A 25,043-nucleotide genomic window follows, 5' to 3' on the forward strand; every position below is an offset into this window, starting at 1 on the left:
ATATTTTTCATCCACTGAAAACCTTGGTGCTCCAGTCAAAAATCAGTTAATCATAAATGTAACAGTTTATTTCTAGGTCCAATTCTATCTTAGACCTATATTCTATAGACCATAACCTACATGTTTAGTCTTATGACAACACAACATGCATCACTGCTGTAACTTTGTGGTAAGTTTGAAGTCTACCAACTTCATTCCTTTTTCCACATTGTTTGGCAATTCATTTACATATGAATTTTAGGATCAATTTGTCAATTTCCGAGAAATAGCTGGAATTTTGTTCATAATTGCACTGAAATTTTAGATTACTTCAGGGAATTCTGCCGTTTTAGCAATGTTGAATTTACTGACCTATAACATGGGATGCCTTTTTCATTTACCAAAATTACATTAATCAATGAATATAAACACTCCATTTTCCACATTTTTCATTTTTCTCCAATTTTTTCTTTTTTTTTTAACATTTGTGCTTTATTTATTTATTTATTTATTTATTTAAATTTATACAAGCACTGGGTACAGTCAGAAGCGCGGGAGGGTGAGAGAATTCACCAGAGCCAGAGCGGGGAGCAGAACAGGCAGAAGGACCGAAGAAGTACACTGCTGAGGGAAGCAGCGGGCAGCAGGAGAGGTCTGCGTGCCATGCAGGACCTTCCACCAGTGGCCGGGGAGCAGCCTGGGATTGCACTGGCGCTGCAGAGGCTGCGGGCAGCTTCGCAACCCAGCGCTCAACCGCTGCGCCACCGTTCATGATTACTCTGGGCCCACTCAGATAATTCAGAAAGTCTCCCTCCCTACTGAAAATTTTTTAATCATATCTTCACATTTTCTTTTTGCAAGACAAAATAGGGAAATATAAAATGCTCACTCCTCTGTAGATGAAAGGCTCTTCATTTATAAATAAAATCTACCTGAATTTCCATTTCCAGCAATATGGAAGGCAGATTCCAGAAATACACCCCAGATATGTCCTATATAAAATGCTTATAAAATGTGAAATATATTTTTAAGATAGTTTATTTATTTATTTTAAAAGATTTGTTTATTTTTATACAAGAGCTGGGGTATAGGCCAGAAGCACGGGAGGGTGAGAGGATTTACCAGAGACAGAGCGGGGAGCAGAACAGGCAGAATGACCAAAATACACTGCTTAGGGGAGCAGCGGGCGCGACAGGAGAGGTCTACTGCACCATGTGGGTTTCTCCCTGGCCGGCTGAGATCGAACCCGCACTGCAAAGGCTGCGGACAGCTTCACAGTGCTGTGCTCAACCTGCTGCGCCACTGGGAAGGCCCTGAAAAAAATATTTTTAAACACGCAGCTGAAACTAAAAGAAACCCAGAGAAGCCAGAAACCACAGAAAGTGTTATTCCACAGAAGTAAACAAGTACCAGAGCCAGAGTTTACCGGAAAAAAAAATTTTTTTAGAAGAGAGATTTAAAAATGCTATCCATAAGTAATCCAAAGAAGCTAACATATGGAAGATATATTAAGAGTTACTGAACAATAAGAACTGACATATGTCAAATCAGTGGCAAAGAAAGAAAAATACCCATTGACAAGAATCCACATTCAAAGGTATAATGGCTGAGAATTTTCGAGAATTGAAAAAAGGCACCAATATTTAAATTCAGGAATGCCAAAGAGTCATAAGCAGGATAAATGTAAGTAATGATTAATATTAATAAGGGGTGTACTACGTTATAACACCAAATATAAGTGAAGGTGTAAAGGACCAGAAAGAAAAGAACACATAAAAAAAGAGATAACCACTAATCAGAAAGCAGATTTCTCAGCATCAAAAGGGGATGTCAAAAAACAGTAAAACAAAACCATCAAATACTGAGAAAAAAATTCTCAAATTGTAATTGCATATGTATTGAAAACTGATTTACAAATAATGAATATTTTTCTTTTAAAGCCTGTGTTCATACAATGAGTCAACTTTGCGTGTCTATAATGCTTTTTCTGAAATTTCCTCCATGTGTGTTTGCCCAAGTCCCCTGGTAAACTATACCACATGTCTTTCAAGAATAAGGTAACTATAAGAAAGAAAATATCAAAATCAACAAACAACTATGAACCAGAGACACTCTATGGGGGGGGGGGAAGGAGGGATTGGGGTCAAAATAAGGGGGTTGTAATTATATGGGGAATATAAAAATAAAATTTAAATTAAAAAAAAGAATAAGGTTTATAGATCATATTTTGTAAGTCTTTTCAAGTGGTTCCTCAATCCCAAAAGTCAGGCACACTCAAACCCCTATTATATGCCTTTATACATAGCACTTTATTATAATGAGTGTTTCCAACACTGTAATGGAATTATCTCAAGAACGAGAATTTTATGACTCACCCACGACTTTTATATCTTCCACATCTGGTAAAGTGGCTTCTAAAACTTTAATGACTAATACACCATATAAGAGACTATGACAAGATTGTAAAGGAGGATGATTTGGTAGTAAGAAGATATTCAGAAACACAGATATGTTCAAGGATATAAAGACAGAAATATTATGCTATGGAAAACATGATAATAGTAGCTTTAGTCAGTAACTGATCATTTTGATTAATAGGACATTATGAGAAAACTAAGTAAATGAATTCACCAGTTCACATTCTAAGATGTTAATATATCATTGCCAAAGGGAAAAAACAATTATAATCTTAAATACACTTAGGTTATAATATCCATTCTAAGAAAAATTACTCTAAAGTCAAAAATAGAAAATAAAATGCTGGAGATTTCTAAAAACATGAGGTAATTATTTTCAAATTACAGACCAAATTAAAAGATTAAAGAAATTTATAATCTTTAAATATCCAAGACTCGGGGCCTCCCCTGGTGGCGCAGTGGTTGAGCGCTGGGTTGCGAGGCTGCCCGCAGCCTCTGCAGCACCAGTTCGGTCCCCGGTTGCCGGCAAGGGTCCCACACAAAAAAAAATTTAAATAAATAAATAAATAAATATCCAAGACTCCTTTATTAGTGAAACAATGAATAATAAGGAAGAACTCTGTTTTGAGAATAAAATGATACAGTACTATTAAACGGAAGAGAAAAATCTTAGTGATCAAGAGCTATCTTTGGTCAAGGAAAAATGTAAAGAGAATTCAATATATGATCAAAATATGAACGTGTATAACTGATTTAACACTATATTACCCTTTTATAACAAACACAAATTTGGATTTCAGGGGAGTATATGTAAAATATTTTATTGTAGAAAACTTAACTCAAAACATTAAATATACAAATTTCCCTCGGATGTACATAAACTAAATTCAACAAAAATAAAACACATGATTTAATGGATATTAGAGTCTAATATTCCTCACACAGAAGTTCTAAGCTAATACACACAAATGAAAATTTTTGAAAAAAATCAGACACTAAATTTAACCGACTCATGCATCTCATTATAGAATTCTGAATCAAAGTGATCACGTGAGGAATATATGAATGACTAATTTATCTTTATATTTATATAACAGTTTGGAATCTGAGTGTTATTATTTCATATCAATACAGTCTTGAAAATACATAATTGTAATATGCTTAAAAAACAAATATCAATAATCTTTATTTTTACATATTAAAAGGACAAGTTTATCAGTAAAAGGAGAAAGAAAAAAACCTGCACTGCACAGACACAGGTGGGCAGAGCACTGCTGCCACTGCTTTGGGACGAGAATGGTTTGTGAAAACAGCACCCGCATAGTCACAGAGAAGCAGGAGGGCTGCCAAGTATCAATATTCCCAGTTGTTTTTCTATCATGCTTTCCCCACATTTGTAAAACATTTTACTTAAGTTTTAAAATATCATTCTTCAACTTAATAAAAAAGAAATGAAAATTTAAGATAATGCTAAACTTTGAAATATTTTCATATAAGAAATATTCTAATGCTTCCAAAAATTAATAATCTGTTATCAATATTCATAAAATAACAGATTCTACTCCCATAAGTTAATTTAAGTGATTTAGAGTAGAAAAAAGCATTACTCTAACATCTACTGTTATCACCTCTACCTTACAAAATCTAATCCTGAAAAATAAATCCTAAAATGAATATGTTCTGCTAGTTTTGTTTTCACTTGAAAATATCTTACCATAAATTCTCCATGTTGTAATTCATAGCATAATAAAACAGGTAATGTACAGCAGAAACTATATATAATCTCTTTATATCTATCTTCAAAAGAAAAGGAAAAGAAAAACAGTGCTATTTATCTTAAAAGAACAAAATCTAATTTTATTCATATTATCAAATACTTTCTGCATTAGACATCTGCCCAAATAGGGAAAAAAATTAGGAATTAACTTATAAAAATGTCATTTTTTTACAGTATCTAATATTTTAAATGCTAAATTTGTAAAGTTTGTCTATTTCTAGTCTCTTCCACACAAAACATTATACACCTAAGTGAAGTTAAAAGAACTCTGAAAAGTTTAAAAGTTGTCCTTAGTTATTAAATTGGAGCTGAAAAAAAATTCTTACTCTAGCATTCAGTCATTTCTTTTTTTCAACTAACCAAATCATTCGAAGACACCAAAATAAAACAAACAAAAAAAACAAACCCAAATCTAAATCACAGAAATTATGTACAGTTATTCCTTTTTCCAATGGGAGAATTCTTCTAAATTGTAGGAAACAATCTTCAAGATCTGGTGAGGTTTCAGGGGAAAGGACAAAAGTACTCAAATTTAGATTACAAAAATGTAAATTGACTGGAGATTAGCTTATAATGTAAAATATATATATAGAGAGAGAGAGTTTCCATGCCTTGAATAAATTTTAACTTCAGTATACTAAATAACAGTATTTCTGGAAATCACTTCCTATACTCAAAAAACTGATAACAGCAACACATACAATGTGCATGTATGAATGATATATTTATTATTCTCCTAGCTTACGATATTTCTAAGTTTTCCCAAATAGTCTTTAAATAACCAAATCTCTAGTTCTCAAAACTATATGACTTATACTGACTCTTACACACTTGTACAATTTTATGGATCTAACTCTGCACCGAAACAGTACTCTATATTTGCTCAATAAATGTTTACTTCCAAAATATATTCCAATTCAGAAGCAGAGGCACTGACAAATTATCTATAGCCCCACCCCACTAAAGATCAGCATTCCTGAATGTCACAAATATCCATAACTAATATGCAACCAAAATATAAAACCAATATATCCAACTATCAAATAAAGAAAAATACCATGGTAGGCACTAAAGAGAGAAAAAAATCATAGGATGAAGTTTGAGTTCTCCTGGATAGCCTTTTAATAAGTATCAATCCTATAAACATCTGTATTGTCCAAGGAACATGCATATAGAGCATTAACTCTATATTATCCATGGATGCAATTACGACTCTACAAAACATTAATTTAAAAAGGCTTTAGGTGAGAAAGGCAACTGAAATATGCAAGACAGCCACTGGTAAAGATGAGATCATCTATTGAGTGTGAAACCACATGCAAATAAGTTTATCATATAAAATATTTTCAAGATACTTTAGGGGCATACCTACTTTTCCTATTGAAATCAAATCGCAATTGTCAGTCACATAAAATTTCTACAACATTCTAATCAGTGTCTCTCGGAAAAACAGGCTGAATGACATGACATCCTTTAAAGTGTGTTAATGTTAAAAGTTGGCCCATGCTTACCACTTCTATTACAGATCACAGCGTCTACAACAAGAGTGATTATTTGGCATCCTAGGGATCATTTGTTGCCAAGCTGATGCATAAACGATCTGAACTTTCATCTGCCCCTACTGAAAAGCAAGGAAAAAAACAACTATGTTGTATCCAGTTTGCAAGCATTATGGGTTACATTGAGAGTTATTTTTTTTTAATTCCTTCTATAAGCAAAACTTCTTTTTTACTTAATTCCTAAAAGCTACAATATAAAGGTAAAAAAGTTACAAAATCAGGCATAAACAAGGTATACCTCAGTATTACATAATTACATAACTAAAATATTCTTCTCTTAATCAGTTAGTAGTATATGCCCACTCTGGAAAAAATACCTAGCTTTATTTAGAACTATAATTGTCCCTTAAATCATAATTCCTATCTTCAAAATAGAAATTTAACCATTAACCTAATATAACACTGCACATGTGTATACACGGTCTTAAATATTTCAGTTTCTTGCACAGCAGCACCAGAAACTTTTTAAGCTACTATTTTTCACCAAATACATTCAAAACAAATACAGTCATTCTTTAAGGATAACCAATAGTCCTCAGGGAATGTAGGTAGTAGAGGAACTAGGTCCTAGAGGAAATGCATGAATATCTGGTTAAAATCATCTACTTCCACTATATTCTCAAACGTCACCTTTCAAAATAGGTAGTAAGTAAAGCATCACCATATAATTCCAGTGATCACTGTCAGTTTATCCCTCTATTCAGATTTTCTAATAACTTTCTTATAATATCACATGTTCAATTTGGGTAATTTTAGCACATAATAACAAACTTAAAGAATCAAAACTAGAATCTACTTTTTTAAAATGGCCACTTACCTTTCAAGTGTTCTTCTGACACAGTCTTGTCATTCACGTGTGATGCTTGCCCCGCTGTTCTGGGGTTCACTGTGTTATTCTCCTGCATCCCTTCAGTTGGTAGTTTCTGAAAAATGTTTTCGAGGCAACTGGAGCTCTTCAAGCCAGTAGGTGATTCCCAAAATGAAGCTGCTGCGTATGTACCAAATGTAATGGTGCGTTGGGGATCTTGTTTTTCACTATCAATCTTTCTGAGAGTTAAATTTCTGGAATGTAATAATCTTTTCCTAATACGGTTTTTTCTTAAGAGTTTCTTATAGACATCTTTCCTCTTTACAGACTTCTGCTTTTTCAGTTTTTGTTTTTCGGGGCATAAATAATTTATATTCTCTCTTTTGTAACCATTTTGATGTAACAATGGACAAACAGGCTGACTCTGTGATTTATATTGGGTTTTAGTAGATCCAGCAGAAAATGCATCAATATGTTCTGAATCTTCAGAATACAGTGCAAGACCAGATGAAACTAATATATCTGCCACACTGTTTTTCTCATGAATGACATCTACTTTCATTTTTGTTTCAAAACTATGTTTCCTGAACTGAAAAACTAAGCCTGGTTTACTTAGGAAATCTTGAAAGACAGATTTTGCTTCTTCATTCCAATGCTCCCCTTTGACAGGTGAGATACCATATAAGCTACACGGATAACTTAGCCTTGGCAAATTCAAAAGCTCCTCAGGAACAACTTTAAGATGTTTTATATCGGAATAAGGTATGTAAACAGAAAATCCATAGTCAATGAATACAAGAACTAAAGACTGATTAGAGACTTTAGAAATTTCTACTCTGTTCCACTGATCTTCTATTTCATATTTGAACAAACAACTAGAACCTGGAATTATGTGTTCTTGGGGCACTGTCTGCAAATCTTCTGGCAGATCAGAAAGCAACATAAAAAGAGATTTCATTGTGTCAAAGAAATCTTCTAACTGAACACAGAAGTTGGATGGATCAGAAACAGCAGTGGCAATGCCAGAGTACTGCCCGCCACTATGGAGCTGTGCCCAAGTAAATGACCTTATTGTACAGGATGACACTGAAGCCTTAGATTCCAGGTTGAAAATAGTTTCTGAAGGTCTGAGTTTGTTTTCTTTTACAAGGACTGTATTTAAATATTCTAAAAGCAACAAGCCATCTAGCAAAATTTCTACTTCCCAGGCAGTGTCTAAGTATTTCAGGAAAAGGATATTTATTTCCAAATGAGCAAATAAACACACAATGGAGTCAAATGACATGTTCCTAAAATTTTCAAGCCAAATCCACTTACAAGGCACGGCCTGTCTTGGAATATTTCTGATTTCATTACTAAGCACCTTGGTATGATTTAAAGGCACTATTTCATACCTACCACGATCAACCAAAAAAACAAGCACTTTCTCATCAACACACTTTCTCTCTACTTTTGATCGATACCACTTGAAAGTTTTCTTAGATTTTGCCAAGCACTCTAAGCCTTTCTCAATATTGTTCATAGATATAAAAGAGGATTTTTTCACTTCTCTAGAAATTAATATTGTTAAATCTGATAGAACTGTCTTATTTTTATCTAACTTCACGTAAAATGTCCCACTTTTTGAAACATAAAGTATTTCAGCCTTTTCAAGTTGTCCAGGTTTTAAGGCTTCAAGAGGAATCGTAACCAGGTGTTGGCTGGATGGCTGAGGGATCACAGAACCTCCATGTTCACTGGTTCCCCCTTTCTTCACTTCGCTCTCCTCACCATAGCTCACCTTTTGAGAGACAACATGAGGTCTTTGCAAAACTGTTTTCTGTAGTTTTGAACATGCTGTCCATTTCAACAGTTCACTGATGACATACTTTTCATCACAGATTATGTTGACTTCCCATTTTTGTTCATGTTTTTTCAAAAATTCACAAGAAACAGCTCTGTTACTTACTTTTGATGCAAAATAATCCACAGTTTTGCTGTCCCATATTTCATCAGGCTCATTCCATTTGACTCCACTAAGAAAAGAATGGATTCCCAGCTGAGGAACAGTCAAGAACTCCCTCTTAAATTCATAAATTTTAGATATGTGTACTACAGCAGAGTTACCATAGTCAATAAATTCCACTTCAAAAGAATTTTCTGGAAAGATTTTCTTAATAACTGCTCTGTAGATGGCATTATCGCCAGAGTATTCTGCAACAACAAGATCTCCCACCATGGGTTTAACTAATTTTCTCTCCATTGTATTTGCTCTTCTATCATTTAGAGCATCTGCAAGTCTGATGATTACATTTTCATTTTCAGCAAGTTGAATATGGAAACTTGCTGGATTACTGATATTAGAAACATACCCTTTAACTTTGGCATTCAAATAAATTTTGGGTTGAGGAAGGTCTTTAATCTGTGGTCTTGTAAGGTTATGCAGGTTTCTTGAGGCTGCTTGATTAAATTCTTTGATAAAAGACTGTGAAACAACCTTTTCTGAATTCTGGCCCACATCATGTTCACCAAGAATATGTGCAGATCCAGAGACAATCTTAACACACTTATTTTTAATTCCATCATTCAAAGACATCTTCACTTTGTTTTTCAGCACAGGTTCAATTTTATAACAAACTGATGGTTTCAAAAGCCTGGCATATACACTTTTGGAATTCATTAATTGATCTATTTTGCTTTCAGAATATGCTACTAGACTATTATGCTGATGGCTATTTTCTACTTTGCCTTTCAAAGAAAGAGTATGTCTCCTGTTCTCATTTACTTTATCACCTTTTTCTACACAGTGTGTTTGGCTGCAGTGCTTTTTTCTATAAGCATGGAGCAACATTTTAATTTTCTGATTTATATGTTGATATCCATCATACAATTCTACTCCAAGCTGGCCATCCGACTCCCTGGATAATATTATGGCCCTTAATGGTTTACCCAAGTAATTATCTTCAAACCAGCTACTGATTTCTGCTGGAATATCTACATCTCTAAGATCTGACAAAAAACACTTAATAGCTTGCATAGGTGTAAGGAGCAACTCTGGAAACTGATCTGAAATAGGCCTCAGCATACTTTCTTCCACTAACTGCTTGTTTCCAAAGTCCACAAAATAGACTAGAAAGTCAGAGAGTGAATCTGTTGGTACTGCTAAACCTCTGTAAGAGAGACCATCCTCCATATACTTGGATAGGCACAGTCTCATATTACTAGAATTACATTTTCTATAATTCTTGAGGTTATTAATCTCTGAAATTTTTGATTCTATCATCTCTAGGTCTTTATTATTTCTGCTAAGCTGGCAATAAAACTTTTTGGGACTATATATGTGAGATATATATATTTCTTCCTCACTTCCAATTTTTATGTTAAAGGAAGAATAATAGTAACTGTAAAGATGAATTGAAGATGGGAATGGCTTTGACAATGTGCTGTACTGTGCAGATCCATGATTAATGAGAAATTCTTCTGCACTAGTAGATGGAGATTGTAAATCCACTAGATTACAGAGATAGTTTGGGTTTATAAGAACTAAGGCGTGGATAACACAAGTCAATAACCCTCTAGATGAAGTAACAAAGTTCCCAAAGTCTCTACAAGCCTCTTTTGTCCACTTGAGTAATTTACGACTAATTGGATCAACTACATGGTTAAGACTACATCTGAAAGCTTGGGCTTCTAAGAAAAGAAAACGTGGGTTAATAGCACAAAGATCTTTAATTAAAACTCTTTCCTGGTAACCATAATCAACAAATACTATGTCAACTTCCTTTATTGATATTTGAGTCAAAATAGCAGCTCTATACCACTTCCCGTCTTTGGAATACTTAGCAATACAAGCAACCTGCCCAATCTGAAAAGGATCAGGATGTAAGCTATAATAATTCTGAATTTGTTCCATTAGTAATTTTAGATCTTCTAACTTACACTGGAGCTGACATGAAAAGTCACCTGGGCCACAAGAAGAAGAACACTTAATGTCAATGACTGTTCCTGGTTTAAAAAAATATTCTTTGTAAGGCCATGGTGACTCATGTCCCACAGACAAGATGAAAGGATTTTTTAAATCTGAGAAATTGACAGCTGAAGATTTTAACAAAGTTAAGTTACTTTCTTTCAGCTTATTTGAATGGTACATTTTAGATTTAGGTACTTCAAGAAAAGCAGACGTGACTTCCTTAATATTGTCTTTGTCTTTAGATTTTAAATTTAACATTGAATATTCACTTACAGATTCTGGTTCTACTTCCCAATATTCTGCATACCCAGCTTGTAACATAAGAGAGACAACATCAATATTTTCAGAGGCTTCAATATTCTGAATATTTACAGTGTACTTGTCGTCTTTTTTTGCTATAACTTGAAGCAAAATTTCTTTGTTCAAGACAATTTTTTTAAAATAATCAATTGCAGCCTTTACCCATAAATCATCAACAGGAAATACATGTGCAAGTGAACAGCACATGGCTAAGGCAGGCAATCCACAAAACTCTGGAAGCAAAATTTTTACATCGAAAAACGGTATGGAATCAGTATTTCCATAATCCAGAAAGTACACATTAATCTTATAACTATTAATTTCAGTAATGACAGCTCTGTAAAAACATCTGTCCTTGCTGTACCTAGCACAACAAAACAACCCAGGTTCCGGATTTCTTAGGATCAGGTCATCATTTTCACACAAGTCATAAAATTTGTTTATATTTTTCATTATAACTTGAAATTCATTTTGATGTTCATTAGTGCGTACCCAGAAATTGGATGGGTTTAAGACATATGCTACAAAAGCTATGTAGGTGGCCTCTACCTCCATTTCTACAGTTTTAATAGGAAAACCTACTTTCAAAGTATCTTTTTTATTTAGAGAATCAATATTTCCAATAAAACTCTGGGCTGCAAAGCTGTTCATATCAAAAGCACTAGTCTCTTTTAGCCAATTAGAAATTTTTAAATCAGACACTGGACAAAGTACTGGTGTGCCCACAGTTTTCTGACACCTCGAATTAATTATAGACTCTTGAGTTTGTAATGTCACATAATACAAATGCTCATCCTTACTGAACCAATCAATGTGTGCTAAAACAATCTGTCCTAACAAAGCTCGTTTGAATACATTCAGTTGGGATTTTCTTGCATCTCTATCTGGACTATGTAAATATGTCAGGGAACATGGAAATGAAAATAACGGTACTGACATAAAATCCTGCTTAAGTTTCTTTACATAAATTGAGGGGATAGCCTCACTACTGCCATAATCCATAAACCAAATTTTCACTTGATTATTGGGCAACAGCTGCTGAAGAATTCCTCTGTGCCACTGTCCATTTCTCCTTTTGGCAACACACAGTAATCCGAAATTATCACACATGGGACTACTTTCTTGACTGAGACTATCATAATGCAAAGTCATGTGCACTGTCAAGTTTTCTAACTCTGGGATCCATTTAGTTAACTGACAATAGAATTTACTTGGGCTCAATGCAGATGATACTTTTACACTTCCAATATGACCTACTGACAATGATGGCTGCAAATTATCCAGAATGTGTTGAATATCAAGTAAAGTGTCTTTATTATTTAATGACAATTCAGGTCTTCCATGCTGTAATAAATCCGGCTTTTGTTGCGGGAATTCTTTTAACATTTCCACAATAAGATAAAATGAATCCCCATCAATAAGTCTTCCTAACTGTAATTCAAGAACCTGGGATATAATTTTGGGCACTTCAAGAAGAATCATCTGAAGAGGCAAAATAGCTTGTGCATAACCTTTCACTTGCAGTCCTACTAAAGACTTGAAATAATTCAAAGCCTTAGGGGACCATTTTTCCCCAACTGGCAGTATGTTGGTAAAAATACCAAATACCATCCGTGGTGGCAGCTCAAATAAGTTGCCACAGGCTGAAGCAACCTGTGTGCTATCAACTCTTCGTTCTTCTCCACTATCTATGAGGAGCACAGTATAGAGTTCATTTTTCTTTTCCACAACTCTTCCTCTCTCCCATTCTCCAGATGCTCTTTCTTCTACCAAACAAAAATCATCAATGTCTACATTATTTTTTACTTTGGGAATATGCTGTATTTCCCTCTGCAATATGTGATAGTCAAACTCACATTCAGTATTACTTCTGCCTTGAAATTTCACCAGAATGTCCTCAGGGAAACATTCTATACGTGATATTGTTAGATCCATACCTAAAAATGTTTGTAACGGAGACACAGACTCCATTTTCTAAAAAAACAAATAACAAATACTTATTAGCTTCTGGACAATTATGAAAATTAAATATGTAAATATAAACTTGAAAAATAATTCTGCACCAATATTTAACAAATTTAACATGCTGGAAAAATTATATACACTGGACAAGATGGCATTTAAACTGCTCAGTGCCTTCCACACTTCCAAAATTCTACTGACGTAATCAAGAGATGACAAAAAAATAGGGAAATAATATAGAGTCACTGGAAAACAAAGTAAAATCTTAATTTTCCAGAAACCAACAAATTTCTACTAGATATTGGGTGGAGAGATGTGATATAATAGAAGGAAGAAGCCAAACAAAGTCCACTAAAGTCTTTCTCCCACTGTGAGAAAACTACTTTCCCTCATGCAGACTCCTTCTGACAACCCAAAACTCAAAGGGAATGCTAGAAACAAGTGCAAATGGTGAATCAACAGGGGACACACTGTTCTCCCCAGTCTATGTCAATTAGCAATATCTGGACCCTGTCACTACACAACTCCAGGATTCTTCTTTAATCAGGTTAGGTCCTGAACACCACACAAAGGAAAGGCAAACATGAAAGACTCTGAGGTAGATTAAATACATGTGGACCTTGTCGATGGCATAACTGGTTACCAAAACTGTGGTGGGAAGAGGAAGTAATCTTTAGCATAAAGGCAAAGCTCTCTACTATAACTATGACTCAAGCTAAGTTACTCTAGTTGGGATTTTAAAAATAAGGGAGGGCCTCCCAGGTGGCGCAGCAGGTTTAGTGCAGCACTGTGAAGCTACCGCAGCCTCTGCAACACTGGTTTGATTCCCGGCCAGCCAGGGAGATTGCCACATGTCATGCCTGCTGCTCCCCTCAGCAGTGCTTTCGTCCGTCTGCCTGTTCTGCTCCCTGCTCTGTCTCTGGTGAATTCTCTCACCCTGCTGTGCCTCTGGCCTGTACCCCAGTGCTTGTATAAATAAATAAATCTTTTAAAATAAATTAAAAAAATAAGGGAAAAATTCAAAAAGTATAAAGTATTATGCAAATTCACTCAACAATATCTACTGTGATATGACATAGCTCAACTCCTACTTGACTATGAGTTAATAGTTGGCAGGTATCAATTTTTTTTCTTTTTAATATTTATTTATTTATTTATATAAGCACTGGGTACAGTCAGAAGCGCGGCAACGTGAGAGAATTCACCAGAGTGGGAAACAGAACAGGCAGACTGACGAAATACACTGCTGAGGGGAGCAGTGGATGTGGCAAGAGAGGTCTGTCGCGCCATGTGGGACCCTCGCCTGTGGTTGGGGATCGAACCAGCGCTACAGAGGCTGCGGGCAGTTTCGCAGCCCAGCGCTCAACTGCTGCGCCACCAGGGGAGGCCCTCAATTTTTTTTCTGTGAGGATTATACAAACAGGGCCTAAAATTATGAGAGAACCACTTAAAAGAAAGCAAGGAATGAATGTATTGAAGGAAACAGCAAAGAATTGCTTTCAAAAATCTGTCTCCTGTTTTCAAAACAGTCAAAGAAAATAATGCATTTTTATATGACTAAATAGTCACTATGAGGCAATGATTAAAAGTAGATAGAACTATACACATATGGTGAATTTAAAACTGCAATAGGGAAAGTCACTACAAATAAAGACAAGTAGAGTAGAGAATTGTTAGAAAATACCCCAAAACTCAGAGAAAGCGGATAAAATGATGTAAGAGTATAAAGATCAGAGTAGAAAGTCTTACAAAGGTATAAATGTTATCTCAGCAAGATAAAATAACAGGACATAAGTCTTTTCTAAGACATAAAATTCAAGTCCACAAACCCAAACAGGGCATTAAAAAGCTACAGAAAGAAAAGACTGAAGATGACATCTGGGTACTGACTATGCTTTTTATTTCCACCTCGGTAACTAATTTTGTGCAGTAATCTGCATGATCTAATCTACTGCGATCCTAGGCTATGCTTAGTTGATCCTGGAATCTAAGAATAAAATCTGTGTTAAAACACTAAAGACTTTCATTAGAATAAACCAAAAAACTTCAGGGAAAAACAGGTCCTTATGACACCATTATTTAAAGTCATTGGCTTCATCCAATTCCCAGACTTTAGTCACTTTACAGACCACAATTCCTTACACAAAGTGAAGACCAGGAACTCTTAAGAAAGAAATCATGTTCTGAATATACCAAAAACATTCTTGGGGATCACCCGAAAGAACATGTGCCCACTAACATGGGTAAATGGGAAAGGGAATAAATAATCGTTCAGGAACCACAACACTCTTTTTAGGTGTATAAAAGCAGATATGGCCCTATGAAGACGGTGTATGGAGTATACATAAGCATATAAGCCAGAGAAAGTCTACAGACAGAAGGAAGTGGCATGATCAGGCCACTCAAACTACCAGAAACCTACTCCTCCACAAAGCTATTCCTTCCTCAATCCATACAATGGGCCTTAGGGGACTTTCACAGCACAAGAACAAACCTGAGCCTACTTTGCACACTGCTCTCATCTAATGCTAATCTTACCTAATGGCAGTAACATCTAGAAATAGACCACTGAGGCATTACACACCAATCCAAAGACAGCCTTATCTAAGAACGGAAATATCTGCAACTGATAAACCTACTGGTACATCAACTTTACATGAAGAAAAAAATTGCTTGAGTTAAGAATCAATATATATTAATGGACAATAGCTAACCATTTCTTCCGGATGATTAGCTATTCTAAAGGAGCAAGACTGTAGGATTTATTACAAAGAAATCTGAAGAAGAGGAATGTGGATGAGCCTCTAAAAACTGACACATAAAAGAAATGTGCAAGTCCCATGATGCTCACCAAAGGGCCTCACTATGAAAAAGACTTTTAAGCAGGTAGATAGAATAACCTTTCTGTGGATGTCAATTAGCTTCCTTCACCTGTCTCTCCAATGCTTACTCAATAGGATGATAAAGGAAGTTCCCAATATCAGATAAAACTCCTAACCTTGCATATTTGGAGATCAGAGTGTTATAATTCAGAGAAAACTAAAGGGAAAAAACAATCATTTTATACAATAGGTAATTATATTAAAATTTTCATTTAAATCAGGATGTTTCAGATCCAACTGCCTTTACTCAATATATTTCTTACAATTACTATATTCATAGAAAGTACTTACTCTGTACACACAGGAAACGTGAGTTTTACTTGAGATTCAATCAATTGTGTGAAATTTAGGGACCTGTTTTTTCTTAGAATCAGATTCTAAATCTGAAAAGTGAGAGGGCTGAATCAAATTAGGGTTTTACAAGCCATTTTCTGACAACAGGAATCTCATAAACCACATAAGTTGAAAAAAATAGAAAACATAAAATATCTACAATAGAATTCAAAAATGCCATGATAATAATTTCATAAATTTATACAACTTGTTATAAAGTTAGTAAGTGAAAATGATAAAGCCATTCTGATTAATACTGATTAATTCTGGTTTTATAGAAGCTCTCATTATATAATTTACATTATTTTTTGTTTGGTATTGAGATAAACACACTCAGAGACATTCAATAGCTCCATAACTATAGAGGATCAGATACACAGAGAATCAATAAAAGTCACAAACTTCTGAATTAAAATGAAAAATTCACAGCATCAGAGTTCTAAGGTTTGTGCGAAATTCAATCTACAAACACTATTAAAATTGGTAAGAAAGCCCTTTCCTACACTAAATTTCTGATTCTCACCAGTAAAAGCAAATCTCACTAGTAAAAGTAAATAAACGGTAAAGATGTATTTACTAAGAATGTTAGTATAAAGTTTAAAAAACAAAGTACTATAAATAATCAATTATTAGTTAAGGAATATATAAGATAAAAAGTTGCAAATGTTAGCATCAAAAACATAAGTTGTATGCAGGGAGAGGGAGTAAAAATGTAGTGTTTTAAAATGCATTCACATCTAAATTATTATCCATTTAAAATGGACTATTGTAAATTATAATTTATTCTGTTTAAATTTCATGGTAACCAAAGTAAAAGACTATCATAAATACACCAAAGAAAAAGAGATTCTAAGCATACCAATAAAAAAAGTCATCAAACTACAAATAAAAAGGAAGGGAGGAATTACAAAACAGTCAGAAATCAATTAACAAAGCATAGTAAATACATATAAATAATTCCTTTAAATTAAAAAGAACTAAATTCTCCAAACAAGAGAGTGGCTGAACAGATTTTTAAAAATAAAACAAGGAAACAGCTATATGCTGCCTGTAAGAGAATCAATTCAGATATAAGGACACACAATTAAAGTGAAGGGATGAAAAAAGATATTCCACGAAAATGAAAACCAAAAGATTACTTTTAAAGTTTTGGAGGTAAATTGGTGTTAAAAGGGGGTTCCCTGTTCTGCTCACAGGAGAATAATCTAAAGTGTTCCAGAGGGGCAATAGACTGAGAGGATCCCATGATGTAGGGCAAAACTAGAGCACCTCCTGATCTCAGGGTTCAGTGCTGACCATTAGCAACAGAAGGAACCCTGAGAAAATGCAACTCCACCAACAAGGGTAGCCAGCAAGGTGGGAGGCACCTGGAAAAAGTGGCCAAGGCAGAAACTGCACAATTCAAACCTGTGCTCCCATGATAGGGCGGGAGGGGCGGTGGTTGTAGTGTTGCTTAGTGTGGATCTAACTGTGGGAGATCATGTGAAACTGCTGGGGTGAGCCAGGTAGACAGCTGCACAACTAAAGACTACAAAGCACAGAATGGCAAGGCTCCCCGCTCCACCCTTCTCAGGCTCAATCTAATACAGTGGGAGTGTGCTTGAAAGCAACACCAGGGAGTTGTATTAAAAACCCAGCCAGGGCCTCCTGGGGGCGCAGCGGTTGAGTGCTGGGTTGCGAAGCTGCCCACAGTCTCTGAAGAGCCTGTTCGATCCCCAGACAATGGGCGAGGGTCCCACATGGGGTGCCCGCTGCTCCCCTCAGCAGTGTACTTCGTCAGTCTGCCTATTCTGTTCTCTGCGCTGGTGAATTCTCTCACCCTCCTGCCCTTCTGACTATACCCAGTGCTCGTATAAATAAATAAATAAAATCTTTAAAAAAAACAAGCAAAAAAAAAAAAAGCAGCCAGAAGTATGCCTAGACATGGTCTGAAGCCTTGTCAGAAAACTCTGAAATATTGGGAAGTCATCAAGCTGGCAGTGGCGGACATTACTTCTCCAGCTTTCTATTCTGGGCTTTAAAACTTTAATTTTATCACTGACAACAACTGTCAGTTTTCCTTAAAGAGACAAGCTAGCTTCACTCATTTTTTTCATCACTTCTATTTGAAATTTCTCTCTCAATTAACTATCCCTTTTGGAATGATCAGAAAAAAGCTCTTACAATTTGCTGCTTGATGTAAAAAGAGCTTCTATTTGGTTTTATGATGTAGTTTTTCAAAATATGACTTATTGAGACATCTCTTACATGTGTGACAGATCATATAATCCATAATTGCAAGTGCACACTCATTTTTGATAAATGTCTGAACTATCCAAATCTAAATAATCATGTGTATATACATACACACACACATATACATACATACACAATGGTTGTGTGCTGTATAATGAAAATTGTTTTGATGGGTGTCAAGTGTCAATAAACTACTCACTTCTTATAATAATTTCATGGGTGTATATATGTTTCAAGTGTCAGCCAACTGTTCCCTTTGTGGGGAGTTTGTACTTCAGTTATGCTTCAGTAAAGCTGAGACCTACACACTCACACACACACACCCTCCCCCCACAACCTAAATATTTACCAGTGGACAGCAGACTAAATCATAAAGCCTTTCTTGCAGTCTCTTAATTATGACTAAAAAACAGCATGTCTATGTAACATTCACACTTACTAGCTCTGACGAGTAGGTCTAGGACTCCTGTTAAGTTGGGGCCGGGAGTGTCAGAGCGACGGGTCCAGTGAACCAACAAGGCACCCCACATACAGACGAATGCGTTTGCCTACGAAGAGATGGTGTGGAAGAGTCGCGTTTAACAGCTAAATTAAGGAAAAGGGAAGGGGAGTTAACTTTATCTTCTGTTTAGGAAAGGCTGCAAATGCAGGGCTTGTGTTTAGCTTTAATTCCAAAAAGTAAGTTATTTTTGAAAGTGTGTTAAAACATTACAGTTAAGACTAAAATAAATGTCGGAATAGGCACTTTCCTACTGCGACTGTCTTTTGAACTCCACCAAAAAAAAAAAAAAAAAAATTAAATTAAAAAGAACCCAGTAACAGTCTCCGTCCTCACTGAACCCACCCCGGAGGACCCCCTCTCTGTGAACCCCACATGTCCAGGTCGCGGTACCGGCACCCAAGGGGCGACCCAGGGTCAAACGCCATTAGGGGCGGGTAGGACGCCCCAAGCCATGGCTGAGGGGACCCCATCACCAAGGGCTGGCGCCCACTTCTGAAACAACAATGGTTCCAGCGATAAAAGGGGGTGGGGCGGACGCCCCTGAGAGCAATACCGTCCAGAGCAGATTCCGAGTTACAGAGACGCCCCGGCGCGGTCGGCTGACGGTTCTTCCGCGGGCTCCACGCAGGCCTCAGCTCAAGATGGCCGGCGGCCCGCGGGGCCTGGTCGCGCCGCTTGGATTTCCGGCGGCGCATGCGCAGAGTGTGGACGCCGGGCCCGCGCACCAGGTGCGCCCAGTTTTGCCGCCCAAAGCTCGGCTGTGCCCGGCCTGCGCGCCAAGCTGAAGGTGGATCCGCTGATTAAACCTGCAGGCCCGGCCTGATTAAAGCCTCGTGTGGGGTGGGACGTGGGGTAAGGTTTAGGGGAGGATGGCGCTGGGCGCTCTGGGAGGGCCTACTGGGGTGTCAGGTGTGCACCTGCCTGATGCTGGCACTGAGGTGGGGACAGCCCACTTACCTGGTTGTGCTGGGGTTGCAGACACTACTGACAGACCCATCCTGTGACCTGCCCAAGGTGGAAGGAAACCCAGGAGACCCAGTGACCTCGCAGATCAGTGAAAGTGATGGCCTTTGTTGAGCAGATGCCTGGCTGTGTGCGTGGTATTTGCGCTCCTTTATTAGAGCAAACCCAAAAATGGAGGCAGGTGGCTTTCAAAGCAGAGGTGCTTTATTTCATTCAGACTACAAACTTGCGGCAAGGGCTCTTTCATTATTTTGCAATCGATCTTAGAATTCAGAAATAAGATGGTTATCATAGAGATGCTTGCTAACATGTTGATTTGAAATGAAAAATAAAGTCAGACTTGTTCTGACAGAATCAGTCAGGTTTAGCTAAATGATCTGAAAATGAGAATTCACTTTGACAATTCACTTTCACTTAGGTTGCTTACAGACATTTTTCAGACATTGAATTCACCAGATCTTTGACGCCTGACACATTACAAAATAAAGATGTTTATTAAACAATTCTTTGCTACCACAGTCTTCATTTTAAAAGGTCATTGATAGATACACTTAGGATGAATGCACTTTGTGTATGTTATACCTTAATGAAAAAAGAAAAACAGCTTTTGAAAGGTTTGTTAAAATTAAGAATATATTTTCTGAGCATATCTGTTAAGTAAGCATATTTAAGGTAAGAATAATATTTAATTTGGTAATTTTTTGATAAAGCCTTTTTGTTAAACTTCCCAAAAGCTCAGACAGTAGACAATTCTATTTGAAAATACTTTTTCAAGCCAGGAAGTCTCTAATTTTAGCACTAAAAAATAAAGATTAAAGAATCAAGTCAAGTCCTCACTTTATAACTCACTCATTAGCGATAAGAACATTAAGGATATGAGAGCAAATAATTTTATTATTGTTTTTTCATTGTAACCTAAACTTTGTTCCTGCTATAATATGTAAACACATTTGTTACATGTTTATATAATATCTGTATCTCCCACAATATCAGGTTTCATAGGGATTCATCAGTGAATCTTGAAATGGAAGGTTGAATGAGCAAATGCATTACTGAGGAGGTGGTATTTGAGTCCTGGCAGTAGATGAGGTTACCCAGCAACAGGGGAGCAGAGCAGAGGGAGGAAATTTAGAAAACAGCAGTGGATTCATAACTCCTTTTAGGGGAAATGTATCCTTTGTCTTTTCAGCTCTTTTCCTTTTCCTTTCCTCCTCTGACCCTAGTAAGGAACACAATGGTTTGCACACACGAATACCAAAGTCAAAATCAACCTGCTTCACCAAAGCAATTTAAAGTGCAGAGTGAATAACTACTGTTAACAGTCTTCTTCTCAGTGAACGATTACCCTAGACTATGACACTGGGCACGTTTCTTAATCTTTTTCTGTCTCATTGTCTTTACCTCTAGATGGAGAAATCAATACTAAATTGTACAATGTTGTAGTCCCCATGCCCTCCTTTAAGGAAGCTACATGTGATCCCACCTCACTGTCTGCAGTTTAGACATTCATGTTCTTTTACGATCGTTCAGTTTACTAAGTCATCTCCAAATGCACTTTGTGGGTGATGCCACAAGCTGTACTTGTAAGAAAAGCCTTCCTCTAGTTCCCATATCTCCAATATCCTAAATATTCTGTTTTACCACCCACCCTCTAGAATGTTAGCCCTAAATAAATTAACACTTGCTGACTTGTTCTGTCTCTTTGGTTTGACTGTCATTTCTGTCTTGTTGGTTTTTTAAATGCCACCAGGAGGCAGCATGAATCACCCCCAATGCCCAGACATGTGTGTTCAGATTCTCCCACTTCCTGAGGGAAGTGAGAGAATCATTCTACTTGAGATGTAATTAAACCTTTTTTTATTCAATAACATCAAGTGTTAACAAGGACATGTGAGAGCAGACACTGTCATACATTTGTGGTCCAAGTATGAATTGAGAAAATTTGAAAACTGCATTAGGCTGAAGCCTTACAATTGCTTTCATATCCTTTGCCTTGGCATTCTCCAATAATTCTCCCACCCTCCTGTAATTAACCTTAAGGAAATTTTTATGGTCATGTGCAAATATTTAGTTACAAGCACATTCAGTACAGCATTGGTCATAATAGCATAAGCTAGAAGGGACATAAAGGTCCAAATATAAAGAATTCAAGTCATATAACAGGTGAGTATGTGGCCATTAAAAATTGTATTATTAACATTTTAATTTTCAACTAAAATTTTTAATTCTCACTTAATACATAAGAGCTTGAATGTCAATTTACCAACCTCAAGATAATGTCTTCCTCTGAGAGGAAGGGAGCCTGAAAGAACTGGGGGAGGGTGCCAAAGGGACTTTAGCTATTTTTTGCTATTTCATTAATATTTTATTTCAGTTGTTTCCCAGAGAATATAACAGACTGAAAGTTAAAAAAAAGTAAAATGTTACTGTCATTTATGTTTTGTGGGGAGCATATATCTGTGTCTGTTACAGTATTTTCTGAACTTTCAGTGTGCTTGAAATGTCTTATAATTTAAAATTACAGTCACGCTATGAACTTCTGACAACAAAATACACTATATGGTGTATTTTAATGGTGATCATATTCCTGAATAATCTCAAAATTGATACAGACAAGTCATTACATATTCTATCAGAAAACCTTGTCAGAGAAATTAACAAACTGAGACCCTATCGGTGGTTTCTAAGGAACAATCCTTTAAAGATTATTTGGAGGATGCCAGAATGAATACTTGTGATCCACTATGGTTACAAAATATAACAAGAGCTGCACTAAAATCACTGTCACGGTGAGATTATTGCTGAGGATGAAGGAGTGCCCTATGAACCTGGCCTTGCAAATGAGGTCAGAGTAATGCCTGTGCTCAGGGAGGAGAATTGGGGTAATAAAAACACCAGTCAGTAATTAATTGGACCATGTCCTACACCTATCTTAACACATCACTTTGAATCATCATTGCCTATCTCTATATGGTCCGGCACACAGTAGGACACAATAAATAACTGATTGCTGACCAATCCCTAGGAATTAAAATTCCTTGCGTAGAACTGTGCCTGCTGATCCCCGACTCCTAAGATGTTGAAGCTAGCCTGAAGGTAACTATCAGCGGACTATTCATGGGGAAGCACAAGAAGCTGCTGCTTGAGTGAAAAATTCCCAGATCTCACCAGCCAGAAGCAGCTCTTCCTCTCAAATATGCAGCCTTTTAGAATATTTAACACCTGTTCTTGTAGTTACTTATGTTTATGCCTCATTTCCATGACTACATTATAGTACCTTTTAAGTTTCTTAAGAGCTGTTCTTTTCCTTTTTTTAATTCTACTATTACTTATTTATATAATTTTTACATCACGTTTTCATTTTTAAACAATGTTTGCTTCCCCCACTCCCTCCACCTCAGGTGTAGTCCCCAAAGAGTGTCCTTCCCCAAGGCACCTGTGCACCATCACCTCAGCCCCCTGTGCTCCTCCCTGCCTCCCTCTGATCCCTCTCCCTCCTCCTCCCCTGCAGGATGTCTCCGGTTTATAATTGTCTGTTTTTGTTTTGTCGTGTTTTGTATTGTAATTATTTCCCCCCCTAATGTCTTATTTGGCTCCCCTATATTCCTCCTATAACTTGACCACAGTGTGATAGAAAGTGGGGTGGGGGGGGCGAGGAGAAAGCCTTAAAAACTAAAGTTAATTCATTTAAATACTTTCTTAACTAAGTTCAGCAGATTCATATTGACCTTAAAGAATGTACCTTTTAACCATGTAAAATGAACTCCTTTTTCATGCATTAAGTTAGCCGGAGGTAAGGGAGGGGGTGGTGGTAAGGGGTAAGTGCAACACCTCCCTCCTGCAGGCCTGTGTGCTCAGCTATTTCCCAATAAGCACCCGCAAACAAAGACAGCTGCCAAACATTTTCTAGGTCATTTGTTCTGTTTGTAAACAGAAAGTGTACAATATTTAACAAGATGTAATCATTTGCAATTGGATTTATGCAGAATGAAAGAATTAAAAAAAAGAGAAGGGAAATTAATGCAAGTCTTAAGTGCTTAATGACCCCATTAATTGAGAAGTAGGTGATTAGAGAAATTAAACAGAAGAGGTAATGGCCTTGGAGACAGCAATGTATTCTGGGAGTACTGTTAATGTTTGCCAGGTGATTTTCTTCTGAATTAAGAACTGAGAGTCCGTCCTTTTTAACAACACAATAGTTCTAGAATCTAGCCAATTAAAAGAACTACTTGAACAACCAGATCCTCAGATTCTCTTTCTACTTCCTTAATCAGAATCTTAGGGCTGAAAGTTGGGGTAGGTGGATTTTTTTAAAAGCTAGCCAGCTAGGATAGAACAGTGAAAAAGACTTTGGGTTGTAAGGCAAGCATGTGAATATAGCCAATAATATGGCACTATAATTATGGAAGATGGAACATATCACTACAACAGCAATCATACTACCACACATAAACTTCGCAAAGTAACATATTTATACCTTAAACATATAAAGCTGGGTGGGTGATTGGTTTGCTTTTTGGATATAGTGCTAGCCAGATTTAGACATTATTGCTTTAGGAAGGGGCTTCTCAACGTTGGCACTGTTAACATTTTTGAACTGTTAACTGTTGGGGAGGTGCCCTGCACTGTAATATCTGGAAGCATCCCTGGAGATACCAGTAGGCCCCTCCCATGCCCAAGTGTAGAAAACAAAATGGCTAGATTACGCTGCAGTGAGGATTTGTAAATCACCGCCAGCTGAGAACTACTGCTTTAGAACAACCCTGTCCGATAGAATCTTCTGCCACGAGGCAAACATCCAATACAGTAGCCACACGTGACACTGAACTGTCACAATGTGGCTAGGACCGCTGAGGTTAATTTATTTGTGTGATTATTCATCATCAGATAGAGCCCATTCTCTGATTTTCAGCTTACTTAGATAACTTCACAGAAAATAAATATTTTCCTAGCATGAGGTAAACATCAACAAGAGTTTATTAAATGAATTAAGAGAAAGTTAAAGATACCTCCATAAAAATTTCCCAGATCTCTCCAGCTAGAAGCATCTCTTGCTCTCTAATGCATATCCTCTATAGTTATAAAGCAAGACCTGATGCTAAATATGACTCAGATGTGAGTGGGTGAGGCCAGACTATTTGGGAAGCTCCCTTGAAGCAGGCAGAAGACAGGGGAGGGAAAACGGCAAGTATCAAGTGGTGCAAAATCTTGCATAATGTAAACAAAAAAAATTATCTGAAGCAATTATAGATTTATCTTCCAGAAAAATAATATCCCATGAAGTTAAGCAATTTGCTCTAGTGGTTAAATAGAGACCTGTTAAGGATTTTGCAAAGAGAAGTAGGAGCCCAGACTGGAAGACAGGAAATAACTGGCT

At 36.6% G+C, this 25,043-nt stretch overlaps 1 protein-coding gene across 8 annotated transcripts in view; it reads right to left on the reverse strand.

Annotated features, from left to right (window-relative positions):
- Positions 1-19,729, reverse strand: part of TDRD15 (tudor domain containing 15) — a 105,466-nt gene extending 85,737 nt beyond the window's left edge. For 4 of the 8 annotated variants that reach the window (XM_054701335.1, XM_054701334.1, XM_054701333.1 and 1 more), the window contains exons 1-5: positions 19,257-19,357; positions 18,641-18,749; positions 15,925-16,016; positions 6,550-12,763; positions 5,685-5,794 (exon numbers count right to left, since the gene is read on the reverse strand). In XM_054701335.1, coding sequence (XP_054557310.1) covers positions 5,736-5,794; positions 6,550-12,760 — 6,270 coding nt within the window. In that variant the 5' untranslated portion in view covers positions 12,761-12,763; positions 15,925-16,016; positions 18,641-18,749; positions 19,257-19,357 and the 3' untranslated portion in view covers positions 5,685-5,735. Of the gene's footprint in view, positions 1-4,342; positions 4,667-5,684; positions 5,795-6,549; positions 12,764-15,924; positions 16,017-18,640; positions 18,750-19,256; positions 19,358-19,660 lie in introns of those variants that run through there. The other 4 variants (XM_054701336.1, XM_037528452.2, XM_037528449.2 and 1 more) reach the window with 4 other exon arrangements.
- Between the last annotated feature and the right edge of the window lie 5,314 nt (positions 19,730-25,043).

This window comes from Talpa occidentalis, unplaced genomic scaffold (assembly GCF_014898055.3).
Source record: "Talpa occidentalis isolate TD23 unplaced genomic scaffold, MPIMG_talOcc4v2.1 talOcc4.5, whole genome shotgun sequence".
Taxonomy (NCBI): Eukaryota; Metazoa; Chordata; class Mammalia; order Eulipotyphla; family Talpidae; genus Talpa; species Talpa occidentalis.